Source organism: Leopardus geoffroyi, chromosome C3 (genome assembly GCF_018350155.1).
Source record: "Leopardus geoffroyi isolate Oge1 chromosome C3, O.geoffroyi_Oge1_pat1.0, whole genome shotgun sequence".
NCBI lineage: Eukaryota > Metazoa > Chordata > Mammalia > Carnivora > Felidae > Leopardus > Leopardus geoffroyi.
In genome coordinates, this window is record NC_059338.1 from 133620420 (window position 1) to 133634896 (window position 14477).

The following is a 14477-nucleotide window of genomic DNA, read 5'->3' on the forward strand; positions in this document are numbered from 1 at the left end:
TTTTGATCAGTGTTTTCTCACCTTACTTTCACCTGTGTTAGTGCCACTAACAGAAATACTTGTTAATGACAAAATAAACATGAAAGGATTCCTGACTGCTCAAGGATCTTTTAAAATATTTCTTAACTGTCTTGTCATTTAAGTATTTTCTTATTTGAGGAACTTAGCAATACCTAAAATGAATCTCTAAAAATGGAATGGTAAGTGTACTTCTTAAGTAGCTTTATTTTGGATTTATAGTTTAAGAACTGATTTTCTTTTGAATGAAAAACCAGACGAATCGCAAAGGCCAAACTAACTGCTTGCCATCCAATTAGCTGTATTTCCACCACCACCTCCCATGCCACCCCCTCCCGCCGCCCCCGGCCAGTTAGCTTTAAAGGTTACTTCACTCGTGCAGGGAGACTGACACTGATCATCCAAAAACTATTCTTTATCATCTCTGGGGTGTGAGTGCCATGTTTTTCAGGTCTATTTTTTTTTTATTTTTTTATTTTTTTTTAATGTTTATTTTTGAGAGGGAGAGACCGAGCATGAGTGGGGGGAAGGGGCAGAGAGAGAGGGAGACAGAATCTGAAGCAGGATCCAGGCTCTGAGCTGTCAGCACAGAGTCTACACGGGGCCTGAACTCACAAACCCTGAGATCATGACCCGAGCCGATGTCGGACCCACCCAGGCGCCCCCCTGGTTAGTATTTTTTAAACAATTCTGCTTAAGGCTGTATTTCTGAAAAAGACTAGTGATTCTGCTATCCCTAAGTGTACACCAGCCTCACTTGGTGGCAGAGAGACTCAAAGCATTGATATCTCGGGTGGCCAGCCTAGGATTCAGAATCTGGGATTCAGAAATTCAGAATTTATCCACAGATAAAGGTGTTAGTTAAAAATTTTTTAATTGTGTTTACAGAAGAACTTATGTTTTGTTTTTTTTAATTTTTTTTTAAACGTTTATTTATTTTTGAGAGAGAGAGAGAGAGAGAGAGACAGAGCATGAACAGGGGAGGGGCAGAGAGAGAGGGAGACACAGAATCCGAAACAGGCTCCAGGCTCTGAGCTGTCAGCACAGAGCCGGACATGGGGCTCGAACTCACGGCCCGTGAGATCATGACCTGAGCCGAAGTCGGACGCTTAACCAACCAAGCCACCCAGGCGCCCCAGAAGAACTTATGTTTCAAGGGCACAAAATGCTTGGCATTCTACTGCCTCAGTAGTTCACGCAAAGTATCAATGTGGCAAAGACCCTGAGTATTATTTCATCTGTGGAGAAATTGAGGCATGGGCAGGTTAAATGACTTAGTAAGTCACTGACAGGACTGTGCGTTCAGTCAGATCATAATTGTGAGAGTGGTGAAAGACCAAAGGTTGGATTAGTCTATTTCATCTGATGTTGGTGCACCACAATTTGTGAGGAAATTTTAGTAAATTTGTTCACAGCACCTCTGCTTTATTCTATGAGAAGATGTTAATAAAAATGCAGAGTAGTGCATAAGGAAATTTAAAGCCCTTTGCAATGTAAGAAAGCTCTGTGTGGGTAATAATAATTCGCCTTTCTGTAGTTGAATTGATGGTGACTAAACCATCAATGGTGGCTTACTTGGGTAAATTAGACATAACTAAAGATAGATTCTTGGGGCACTTGGGTGGCTCAGTTGGTTAAGCATCCGACCCTGGATTTCAGCTCAGATCATGATCTCACAGTTTGTGAGTTTAAGCCTGCACCTGCTTGGGATTCTCTCTCTCTCTCCATCTGTCTTTCAAAAAAAAAAATAAATAAAAGTTTTATCTTTTCGATGGAGGAAACGTGGTGTTGATTTTGAATTTTCTACAGAAAGGGCCACTAGTGGCTCCTGATTTGCTTCCTAGGGAGACTGTACAAAGCAAGGGCCACCCAGATGGTCTACTCTACCATGGGTCATAGTCAACCTACCTGGAAGTCATGCCGTTTTATTTTTGAGGGAGGGAGAGAGAGAGCGTGCGCGCGCTCATGTAAATGAGGGAAGGGCAGAGAGAGAGAGAGACAGAGAGACAGAGAGACAGAGACACACAGAATCCGAAGGAGGCTCCAGGCTCAAAGCTATCAGCACAGAGCCTGATTCGGGGCTTGAATTCACGAACCATGAGATCATGACCTGAGCTGAAGTCAGATGCTTAACTGACTGAGCCACCCAGGTGCCCCAAATTGGTACATTTTTAGTAATCCAGATTGCTTTGGCAAAGAAACTTTTACATAGATTTAAACCTTTTGATTATTAGGGTTAATTTGGAAACCTAAAAAACACAACTGCAGCGTGTTTCTTCTGATAAAACCAGTCCTGTACAGTATTTGCATTTGTATCTTTACTTTGTAATTTGTGAAAGAATTGTATGAATGCTGATGAGTAATTCACTCAAGAGGCACAAAGTTCATGGGGCGCCTGGGTGGCGCAGTCGGTTAAGCGTCCGACTTCAGCCAGGTCACGATCTCGCGGTCCGTGAGTTCAAGCCCCGCGTCAGGCTCTGGGCTGATGGCTCAGAGCCTGGAGCCTGTTTCCGATTCTGTGTCTCCCTCTCTCTCTGCCCCTCCCCCGTTCATGCTCTGTCTCTCTCTGTCCCAAAAATAAACGTTGAAAAAAAAAAAAAAAAAAAAAAGAGGCACAAAGTTCAGCACTGTTGGGTACTCAGACTTGCTCTTGCTAATCAATAACTTGCCTAAGTAACAGAGGTATTAGGAGCTTCTCAGATGGCTCCGAAGTCCCAAGTATGAGTCACTGGTCTAATTTGAATCATCCAAAAAGGTGAACATGTTAAGGCATGAAAATGTTTCAAGTATGATCGAGACTGTCAAACTTCTATACAAAATGCCAATAAAATTTAATTTTGAAGGCAGTTAGTGTAAGTATTTATTTCCCTGTTCCTCCCAACTCCCCCACCTCCCACCAGATCTATACATGGGAGAGTAGGTCTAGGGATGGGACCGCTTTTACAAAGCCACCTTTCCCCGTAATTCTACTCCTAAGAACAAAGACGAGGAGGAAGGTCGGTTGGTTGTTCCCTACAACACTTTTGGACATCCCACTGAGTGTAGCCGCTGTCCTGTCTTGTGCCCTCAGGTTAATGACCCTGCTCTGAGGGGAGGCAACCTTTTCCCAAACCAGCTGCCTGGAATGGATATGATTAAGCAGGAGGGAGACGCATCACGGGTAAGAAACGGCAAAGAAATATGTGAACAGGGTAGTAAGGTGAACATGGATATTTTATAGAGCAAAACTGGCAGACTCACTGTCAGCCAGTAGATTGAAGACAGTTGTAACGCTTGTGATTTTTAAAAATATCTTCTAATTTCATCTGACATTCAATAGTTTTTCTGTGAATAATTATTTCTTTAAGCTCATTTTAACTGAGCTGATGGTGGCGTATGAATTAAGAACACTAATTTTGCCCTGGAATGATATTATTATAGCAAAGCCAAAAAAATAGCAATGTATTAGTCATGTTAAGGCAAACTTTGATTTATTTTTACTTTTTCTGAATCATAATGTTAGGTTTTCAGGAGGATAAAGAGGAGCTAACTTACAATTATTCCCTATCCCTTAATTAAGTCTGTGTTTATTCCTGTTAAGAGTTTGTCTATATTTCACTTTGTTTAAGCAACAGTCTTATATATTATTTGCATATTACCTCCAACCCTTGTTCTAAGAAGAGTGATAGTACCATATTCAAATCTTGAAAAAGAATAATTCATTCTTGGAACTCAACTGAATTGTGTGTCTAGCAGCTGATATGTTAACAGGAAGGCTCTGTGAGCAGCTTAGCACATAGTAAATGGGCCTGCAGGGCCCTCTCAAGGTAAGGGATATAATCCTTAGCAATAGATGAGTTTCCTTTTGTGTGTGTGTGTGTGTTTATTTTGGGGAGACAGAGACAGTGTGAGCAGGGGAGGGGCAGAGAGAAAAAGACACAGAATCTGAAGAGGCTCCAGGCTCTGAGCCGTCAGTACAGAGCCCGACGTGGGGCTCGAACTCACAAGCCATGAGATCATGACCTGAGCTGAAGTCGGACGCTCAACTGACTGAGCCACCCAGGTGCCCCAGGTTGAGTTTATTTTTAAGTTAAAAATTCTCTCTCAATGGAGAAAATAGAGGATCGGTGTTCAGTTTCCTACAGAAAAGTGGATCTTGATTGGCTTTGTTAATATCTAAGTTTAAAAAGGAATAGATGCAGCAGTGCCTGGCTGGGCTCAGTTGGTAGAGCATCTAACTCGATTTCTGAGTCATGAGTCTGAGCCCCACATTGGGTATAGAGATTACTTTTAAAAAAATTAAAATGGGGGGGTGTGCCTGGGTGGCTCAGTCGGTTGGGCATCCAGCTTAGGCTCAGGTCATGATCTCACAGCCTGTGAATTCAAGCCCCATGTTGGGCTCTGCGCTGATAGCTCGGAGCCAGGAGCCCGCTTCAGATTCTGTCTCCGTCTCTCTCTGCCCCTCCGCTGCTCTCACTGTCCCTCTCTCTCTTTCTCTCTCTCAAAAATAAAAACATTAAAAAAATTTATTTTAAAAAAAATAAAAATGGGGCTCCTAGGTGGCTCAGTCAGTTAAGCATCTGACTCTTGGTTGTGGCTTAGGTCATTGATCTCACAATTCGTGGGTTCAAGCCCTGCTTGGGATCTCTCTCTCCCACTCTCTCTGTCTCTCTCAAAATAAATAAATAAACTTTTAAAAAAACTTTTAAATTAAGAAAAAAAAAAGGTATAGATCCAGACTTTAAATACACGGTGTGTGAATTTTCTCTTTGTGGTTTTTCTTGTTTAAAGAACCACAGCCACACATGGTAGAGACGCCCATGGGTAGGAATCCTATAGATGATATATTTACCCAGATGCAGAGCTCATCTAAATGGTTAACGTCGCTATAGTAAGCCAAACGAAAAATAGAATATATTCCATGTTGACTATGTGTGCAGACTCTAAATGTGCCATTGATTGAAGTTTGAAGCCCCTTAGGGGGGTGGCACCTTTCTCCTGCCAGCCCAGCCTCCCCTACCGCACTGCACCTCTACAGAGTGACCACAGTAAATCAGTGGTGGCTTATGTGCAAAAAGTAGAAGCTTAAAACCTGGGACGCACTTCCCAGAGGAATGATGACATTAGTGATAATTAGGCTTCTGCTAAAGGACAGCCCACGTTAACCCAAAAGTGCCAGAGAGCTTAACCTTTCAGCACATCATAGTTCTGTGGGAGGAAAAATGCATTTGGGGGTCAGGACTGCATTTCCCTCCCTGAACCCACTATGACAGGAACTGACCTCCCCTCCTCCACCTTCAGTGTGACTGTGTGCCAGCCTAGGACAGGGACACAGAGCAAGCACCTGGGAGAGCCAGTTTATAGGGCAAGGTGCTCAGATGCCCTGCCTGGCCCAGGCCAGCAGCTCCGTCTTCCACTCCTGTCTCCCGAGAGCCCCCCAGTTTGACTTGCCTTATATCCTTCTGCTGCCCTATTACAGAAGATAGACTTGTGTACTATACAGCAGAACACTTGGATGGCCCCTAATCTTTTTTTTTTAATTCCAGAAAAAACCAACAGGTATGGAGCATTCACTGCAAGCCTGATTATCTGCTGAGAGCTTTATTTAGATTAGTTCATTTCAACCAATCATAACCGTATGGTAGAACTACTGTTTTTTTTTTTTTTTAATTTTTTTTTTTTTCAACGTTTATTTATTTTTGGGACAGAGAGAGACAGAGCATGAACGGGGGGAGGGGCAGAGAGAGAGGGAGACACAGAATCGGAAACAGGCTCCAGGCTCTGAGCCATCAGCCCAGAGCCCGACGCGGGGCTCAAACTCACGGACCGCGAGATCGTGACCTGGCTGAAGTCGGACGCTTAACCGACTGCGCCACCCAGGCGCCCCTAGAACTACTGTTTTGAGGGCTTGATGAGTTGCCCAAGATCCTGAAATACCAGGAAGGAAGCTGAGACAAGGCTCACCCCCCACGTGTGCATTACTAGCCCCTGTACTCTGCCGCCCACTTTCCCAGAGGGGACATGGAGCTCCTGGGACGTTTCTCTAAAGGTTTTATGAAAGTAACATTGGAGAAGCCCCAAAAGAAACAAATTTGGCTGCCATTCCCTTCTGGTTTTTTATAGAGCCTGAAGGGCAAAGAAATACACTGTGGGACAGACGGTAAAGATTTGGCTACATATTGAAGAGCGTCCTCGGCTTCAGGCATTAGGATACTAAATCTCAGGAGGGGAAAAACCTCTGAAGTGAGGAAAGGGAATGTACCTTTTGGTCTCTAGTATACAGGAACCATACTGGGCCCATCAGAGATATTTAGGCCTCATCAACACTTACGGATGAAGAGACGGAGTCTCAGAGGATGAGGGAATTTGCCCAAGTTCGCACAGCTAGCGTGTGGGGGCACATATCACAAAGAGGAAGACCACTGTGAGGAACACCAGAGAGAGGCAGGGACCTTCAAGCTGGAAGGACTAATCCGCAGAGTGGGGCCTGGGCAAAGTGGAGAGGTAAAGCTGCAGGCAAGGTGGGCCAGTACAACCACCTTCACGCACATCTAGGCCCCTGATGGGTGCCCGCTAAAACTCAAATGGAAAGATTAGCATCAAGGTCACAAAAGCAACTTTCAGTAAATATAGAATGTTCTCGCTATCAAAAGTACTCTTCAGGATCTCTGGTGAGAACTCTCTCCCTGTAGTCATCTAGCCTGGACCATTTATGCCCCTCCCACTTTCTCTGTTTCTCCCAGACCCCCTCTTGAATCTGGCTTCCCACCTGTACTTTGTTCATGCTGAATATTAAGGCCAGAGGACAGTCTGTCAGACACTCTTATTTCCTTCAGAGAATAATATGTACAGTATATCCCTTCTGATCCATGAGTAATAACTGGAAATCACTGCACTTGTCACCATTCTACTGATTATGTGCAAAGAGAGGGATCCAGTCATCTCTGTCCTCTTGTGTTTCTGTAATATTCTCTGCTGCTGTTGTGAATCAAGGAACTTTTCAGAATTTATATTGGTAACCTGGTTCTATTTGTTGAGCTAGAAACCAGTGGTTTGGGGCGCCTGGGTGGCTCAATCAGTTGAGTGTCCGACTTCAGCTTAGGTCATGATCTCACGGTTCGTGAGTTCGAGTCCCACGTTAGGCTCTGTGCTGACAGCTCGGAGCCTGGAGCCCGCTTTGGATTCTGTGTTTCCTTCTCTCTTTCTGTCCGTCTCCTGCTCGTGTTTGCTCACTCGGTCTCTCTCTCTCTCAAAAATAAACATTAAAAAAGAAGAAAAAGCAGGATATGGAAAGAATCTTTAAAAAAGAAAAGAAACCAGTGTTTCATTACTAATCGAATTGGTGTTCCACTTATCTTGAAATGGAGATTAAAATTGTACCTTGCTTTAGGCAGAGCTAGTATATACAACTGTGGATTTACCAAAATGCTATGTAGAGAGGGGCGGTGATTTTACACAACCAAAAGATTCTTCTTTTTACAAGGACTTCTAGCATGCCTCTATGTTTTACATATGTTTAAACATATCAAAATTGAGTTTACTGGTCAGCTGCATGGCTCTTGTATAAAGTGTAGCTATAATTACTTGTATTTACTGGTGTTATGGAAATCGATAACTAACTAGGACCAGCTTCCAGGCAGTGATGATAAGGATAGTGGTGATGACATTCACCGAGTACTTTTTATGTTCCCAGAACTATTTAAATACCTCGTGTACATGATTTTGTTTAGTCCTCACAACAGCCCTAGGAAGTATTAGGGACAGAAAGATTAAGTGCCTCTCCACCCCTGAAGTGACACAGCCGGATGCCAAGCCAACCAGTGTTACTTTAGATATCCACGGCATGCTCAACATTGTCTTTCAGTACACTGCTCCTGGGTGATAGCTGCTTACTGATAATCCATTCATGTTAAAGAATACTGCCTTCAAGTTGCTAAGGACATTAATACTTCTCAGTAGAATTTGTTTTTCTAGACTAACTGGAAAATCAAAGGATTTTTTCATATTTTAGAGCTGTGGAGTATTTCCATATGAAATCATGTGACACAAATTGGAAATAAATATATAATTCGGCTTTATATCAAAGAGAAAAGTACATTAACTGTTCTTCTCTAAGAGGAAATACAAGCAGAGGGATTCTCCTAATGTTTTAAGCTTGGGAGAATTGTGCTCCAGACCAGGAATGTAATCCCACCTTTGACCACTAGAATTCATGATCTGGCAGCAGTTTCCCCCAGTCGGTCTTTGCAGGGTAGTGTGGTGAAATTGATTATTTTGGGCTTACTCTCTGATCTTACTAGATAATCTTTAATGGCCCTGATGTGCTAGCTATGCCTTCATATCTAAATCCCAGAAACAGTTGTTATGTGTTCTCACAGCACCCAGTATTTCCTCTCACATAATTCGGACCATGTTGTTATTTGTCTCCCTGGCCCACTCGATGTTTTGATGGCGGTGACCAGAAATACATTGTTTTGGTTATAGCCCCAGCACCTGGCACAGAGTGGATAATTAATGTTTGCTACATGGATGAAACCTTTTTGGGGGGGGGGGTGGTGGAACATAGTCAATAACCAAAGAAAAGCACTGACAGACATGCACCAACCAGTCAGACACCTCACATGATTCTTGCTCACTACAGCCCTCATTGAAACCATCATGGCATAGTAACCAGAAACTGGCGAGAATATCCGTAGATCCAAAACCCTGGTTTATTCAGCTCCCTGAAGCCAGGAAAACACCCCACGGAACCCTGGGAGTATCTCTGTAAGAGAAAGTCAAGAGGGACGTTTTGTTGAAAGTCGGTTTGTACTGGATGATTTTGAGGAAGGACTGAGGAGGTGGTGGCCGCTTCTGAATCGGATATTGTCAGAAAGCCAGGGCAGCTCAGCAATGAGGTATCTCTGCAACGTCGTTTGAGACGGTGGGCGAGGACATTGGTATAGGACGTCATTGGTGAGAGAGCAGCAGTCATCCACTGAAGCCTCTCGTCCTTCAAAGTGGCGCAGAGGATCTGCTGGCCTTAAGGGAGGAGTGTGCTCAGCGAGGAACAGGGCCTCCTGCCTGTCTGCCTCAAAATCAAGTGTAATTCAGCCAGACAGAGCCTTCGGGAACGACACTATTTAAAAATGGCCAAGTATATTGATGATTCTGTGATGAGCTTTATGATGGTGTTATAAAAAATTCAGAGGTACTTCACAATTTTCTCTGTTTTCCTGCAGAAATACTGCTGACACTGAAGGTAGCTGGTTGCTTCTCTCTTCAGCTGACGGGGCTCACTTGCTCAAAACACTTACCGGCCTGGAGAGCTGTGTCTATCTGTTTTGACCCAATCGACCTGCCAGCCAGTTCTGCCAGAGCCAGGTCAGCAGACGGGCCGGGGCCCTGGCTCCCGGGGTGGAGTCCACCTGGCTGTTGCAGGAGGAGCCGCCTCTTCTCTTGACAGTCTGAAGCTCGCGTCCAGACAGTTGCTCAGTCTGTTCACTGCATTCACCTTAGTGCAACTTAGATCTCTCCTGCAAAGTAAATGTTGACAGGCAAATTTCATACCCATGTCAGATTGAATGTATTTAAATGTATGTATTTAAGGAAAACAACCATGCTCTTGTTCTGTTCCTGTTTGGTTCCAGACACTGGTTTCTTGCTTTGTTTTCCCTGGCTAATCAGTCTAGTGCAAAAGATTAAGATTTCATCTCGGGAAAGAAAAGAGTTAAAAAAAAAAAAAAAAAAATACACACACTAAAAGGTGTTTTAACCTAAAGCCTGCATTTGGGATAAAAGCAGAGCAGACACCACGGACAGCACTGTATGTACAGAGACACCCAAGAAGTGAAGACCAGTAAAGTCATAGTATCTTTGTAGAAGCTCTAGAGACCATGTTGAGAAGAGTGTCCATTGCCGAACAGAGGAAAAGGAGCCTGTGAGAGGGCTGTTGATATTAACAAGTGCTTTTTTCTTTTTTTCTTTGTCAAAATCAAATTATTCCACCTAAATTGTGAATCAAGAAGAAATATTGTTCATTTCCAAACTAAGTTCCCTTTAGATTGATAAGACAGCTTTGATTAGCGTCCTCTCTTCTCCATCCAATCCTGACTCTTCCTTCCCCCGTCAGCCTTCCCTACTTTCGTTTTTTTTTTTTGTTTTGTTTTTTTTAATTTAAACGCAACAGAAACCAGGTAAGCCCTTTATTTCCTTAAATGTTTTGCCAGCCACTGTCAATTGCTAACTATTAAATTTCAGAAAAAAAGCATTTACTGGCAAGGAGAGGAGCCAAGTTAGGACTTGATACAATCCAACTAAGGATACCTGCTTTGAAAGCATGTTTATTCTGTTCCCCAGCAACACTGGCCTACAAGAACGGGAGAAAGTAACTGTGTGTTTAAAATTGACAGCAGATATCACAACAGATTTAACCTCCGCCATGTGTTTTTTATTTTGTTTTCTAGCAGTGCTGATGAAGCCGAAGTTTTGTAAGGTACATAAAATCCAATTTATATGTAAACAAGCAATAATTTAAGTTGAGAACTTCAGTGTTTTAATTGTATAATTTTTGTGAGGTATACATATTGTGGAATTGACTCAAAAATGAGGTACTTCAGTATTAAATTAGATATCTTCATAGCAATGTCTCCTAAAGGTGTTTTGTAAAGGATATCAATGCCTTGATTAGACCTAATTTGTAGACTTAAGACTTTTTATTTTCTAAACCTTGTGATTCTGCTCATAAATCATTTATCTAATCTATATGATATGCAGCCGCTGTAGGAACCAATTCTTGATTTTTATATGTTTATATTCTTTCTTAATGAACCTTAGAAAGACTACATGTTACTAAGCAGGCCACTTTTATGGTTGTTTTTCTTGCCCACTCTGGTAGGGGAATAATCTTTTATTAATTGGCATCAGTTTCAGACAACTGCAATACCAAGAAACTGATGACCTTTTTTGAGCTATTTCTCCCCAACCCCTAAAACACATACTTTCTTACCTAAATTTCAGAATGATGTCTTTTTGATGTCTAAAAAGCAAAGCATTTTATATCTCATTAGCCAGGCTTTTTAGGAACAGAGAGGTTTTTCCTTGAAATTTGTTTATTTGTGGCAGGGTGAAAAATGTACAAACTACCCCTATTTATATTTATATCTCTCTCTATATGTGCAAATTATGGAGTATAGAAAGAGATATAGCCCAAAGATAAGTGGTTAAGTAGACAGTCTGAAAGTGTTGCTCCATACTAAAGAAATTTTTCTGGAAATTTGCATTTCGATACTTTTTTCCCACTTGAGAGGGGTATCGCTCGCTACAGGGAGGTGGCCAGGAACAGCACTTCTCAGCGGCCACCAGTTCACGTGTCCCCCTCGAAATGCTCTACTTTTCTCAACCGAACCACTGGGTTGCCCAGTCGTGATGGAAAAAATGAGTAGATGTTGGCCCGAAACTCCGTGACCTCATCGGTGTGATGAGGCTCACATTACCCAGTTTACTGTGACCGGTTTTAAGTTGATTTTTTAGAAATATGTGAATTGGAATGACTTTATCTTCACACAGCACAGAAGAGAAATGGAGTTTAAACTGGCTTTGTTTCAAGTCCCTTTTCACTAAAACACTGTCCCCAGAATATCAGTGTATCTTTGATTGTTTATCCATCTGCCCACTGTGTCTTAATGTCAATCCCAATTCAGACAAATCTGCAAACCTCTGATACCGATAATTTAGAATAATTCACGATCATTACTGTTTTGAAGGAAGAGAGATTATAAATTCTCTGATGGCTCAGACCAGGTAATGGATTTTGCTTTACATCTAACTGAAAAGAGAAAAGTCAGTGAAGGAATCCTCTGATCATATTGATCACTGTAGAAGCAAAAGCCAAATCAGTCCCCTTCATTATCAGTATTTCTCATGCTGTAAACAATAAATTTGTCAGACTGAGTACTTGGTTTTGTTTTAATAGAACAAATAATCAGTGTTTTACTTATATTACTAAATGTGAAAAACACATAATGTGAAAAGTATACATACATTAACTTGGTTGTAAAACTCATTTAAGTGTTCATGTAATGTGCTAAGTTTAAAAAGTGAAGTGAGCTGTTTTACTACAATGAATTCGTTTGACTCAAAGACTAAAAATGCCCCTCCCACGTGTATCTCTTACGGCCTGTAATAACTGAAAGCAATGTTTTTGCAGTTTATATAATGCAATTTTTAATCTGTGTTTAAAAATGGAGTTCATATGGGCTTAACACATGAAATGGGTGGCACAGACCCACTTGCAGAACCCAAAGATACACAATCAATTTTGAAATGCAACTTAAGCCATTAATTGTTGGTGTGAATTTAAAATTTTCTAGTATTTGTATGGTAGTATGCTGCCTAAGAGCAAAGCATTCTCTGCACAAAAGAAAATTACTGTAGTGGCTTCGATTTTAATTAGAATTTTCTCCCTGGTGTTTCTTTATAGAGGAAAACAAAATCTTTTAAGTTTCTTACTACAGGTAAAAGCTATGTGCAAGAACCTCAAAATGCTAAAATCTAGCATAATGCCTTAGATCTGTTTTTAAGTCTTGTATATTCCTACATAGCTGTCCAATGTATTATATTTGTATAGTGAATTGTGTACAATTTTTGAATAAGTGCATCATCACTTAACCTTTATGTTGTTGAATAGTGATGATGATACATTTCTTCAAACATTTAACTGTCATTTTTGTTCCTTTGTCATTTGTGGGTTTTATTTGTACAGTTCCTCATGAAGTTGCATCTGAGATGTGTGTATATGAAAAGATTATACAAGGGTAAAATTAAGCAATATATTAACTATGGTTCTTCAGGAGAAAGCTTACAGTGTTTCAGGTTGTGATTTATTTTCAAAATGGAGTTGACTCTGAACATCACTTTGTTCACCTGCATTGATGTTTGTATTTCTAGTGTGAGCAGTTTATGCAAAGGTAGATATATTCAGAGAAATTTTAAATACATTTATGCAAGTTAATATTGCTTTGCTGATGCTATTTGCTTATTTGATGTTAAATAATGCTATTGTAAATAAAGAATTCTGTTGTTATTGCATCATTTAATAAATTTTAATGCCTTCGGGTTTTACATGGCTTGGGAGATTTTAATGTGTTTATATATTCTATCTCCATTCGTAATTGCTCTTAATTTTTAAAATATCTGACTTGGAATTTAATACTTCCTTACATTCATACAATAGTTGACACTATTTCTAGCACTTTAACATTTGGTTCTCCCACTGGCCCGTTTCACAGATTTTCAGTTTGAAGCCAAGGGAGGTTACGTCTTGGTTATCTAACAACTTAATGGCAAATACAGGCTGAACATAGGCCTGCAGAATCCCAAGTGATGTCACTACTCTTCTCACCAGAGAGTTCCACCTCCCTTCCCTCATTTTCCAAAAAAACATGAGAACAATATGGACTTCTGACTGGTTATTCAGGTTATACATCACATCAGAATATTCATGATCGTTTTAATCGATTGTTTTGTTAATAGTTGATAAGTGATACAAGTATAATTCCTAAAACCCAAGTTATAAACTACATGAAATACTAGTAAATATAATCTGGAATTGTATTTTTAAAAGATACAAAAACAAGATGAATGAATAGAAAATTCTATCGATGCTGGGGTGCCTGGCTGGCTCAGTCAGTAGAGCATATGGCTTTTGATGATATTGGGGTTGGGAGTTCAAGTTCCACATTGCGTGTAGAGATTACTTAAAAAAATAAAATCTTAGAGAGAGAGAAAAAAAAAAACTATCAATGCTATTAACTATATTAAAGGAAGGAAAAATCATGATTAACTATAGTAGATGCTATATGATAAATTTACACAGGAAAAATTTCAGCCCCCTTTCATGAGAAAACCTCAAGGAAAAATAAAACCTCTAGGAAAAGTAAATGTCCTAAAGTTATTTTAAGGTTATCTGATGCAATCCCACTGACACATCTTACTTACTGATTAAATATTAAAGGTATTAGTTAAAATCGAAACAAAACAAGGAACCCCCATTACCAGTGCTGCCAAGTGAAGTATTACTACTGGAATAGAAAAGATAAGAGATTTTCAGTCAATTCGACCATCTATACAGAAAACCCAAATGAATGAACTGGCTCTTGGAATGGAATGAATAAAAAAAGCTCAGTCAGATGGCTAGACTTACACAAAAATCAATACCTTCTGTCCACACCAAAAGTCATTTTTTTCAAATCCCCATTTACAATAACCATAATACAATGCTTATAAAATAGGATTACAGCTAACAAAATGTGAAAGAACTTTGTGAATTGAAAACTATAAACTTGTATTTAAGAGACACAGAAGTGAGCGCCTGGGTGACTCAGTCGGTTGTGTGTCTGATTTCAGCTCAGATCACGATGCCAGGGTCCCAGGATCAAGCCCTGCCTCAGGTTCTGCACTGACAGCATGGAGCCTACTTGGGATTCTCTCTTTCCCTCTCT

General features: G+C 40.8%; 1 protein-coding gene across 17 annotated transcripts in view; it reads left to right on the forward strand.

The window, feature by feature from the left end:
- Positions 1-13103, forward strand: part of NCOA2 (nuclear receptor coactivator 2) — a 291905-nt gene extending 278802 nt beyond the window's left edge. For 15 of the 17 annotated variants that reach the window (XM_045454962.1, XM_045454960.1, XM_045454958.1 and 12 more), the window contains 2 exons: positions 3089-3178; positions 9219-13103. In XM_045454962.1, the coding sequence (XP_045310918.1) occupies positions 3089-3178; positions 9219-9230 (102 nt within the window). In that variant the 3' untranslated portion in view covers positions 9231-13103. The remainder of the gene's footprint in view (positions 1-3088; positions 3179-9218) is intronic. The other 2 variants (XM_045454971.1, XM_045454972.1) reach the window with 1 other exon arrangement.
- The last annotated feature ends 1374 nt before the right edge of the window (positions 13104-14477 follow it).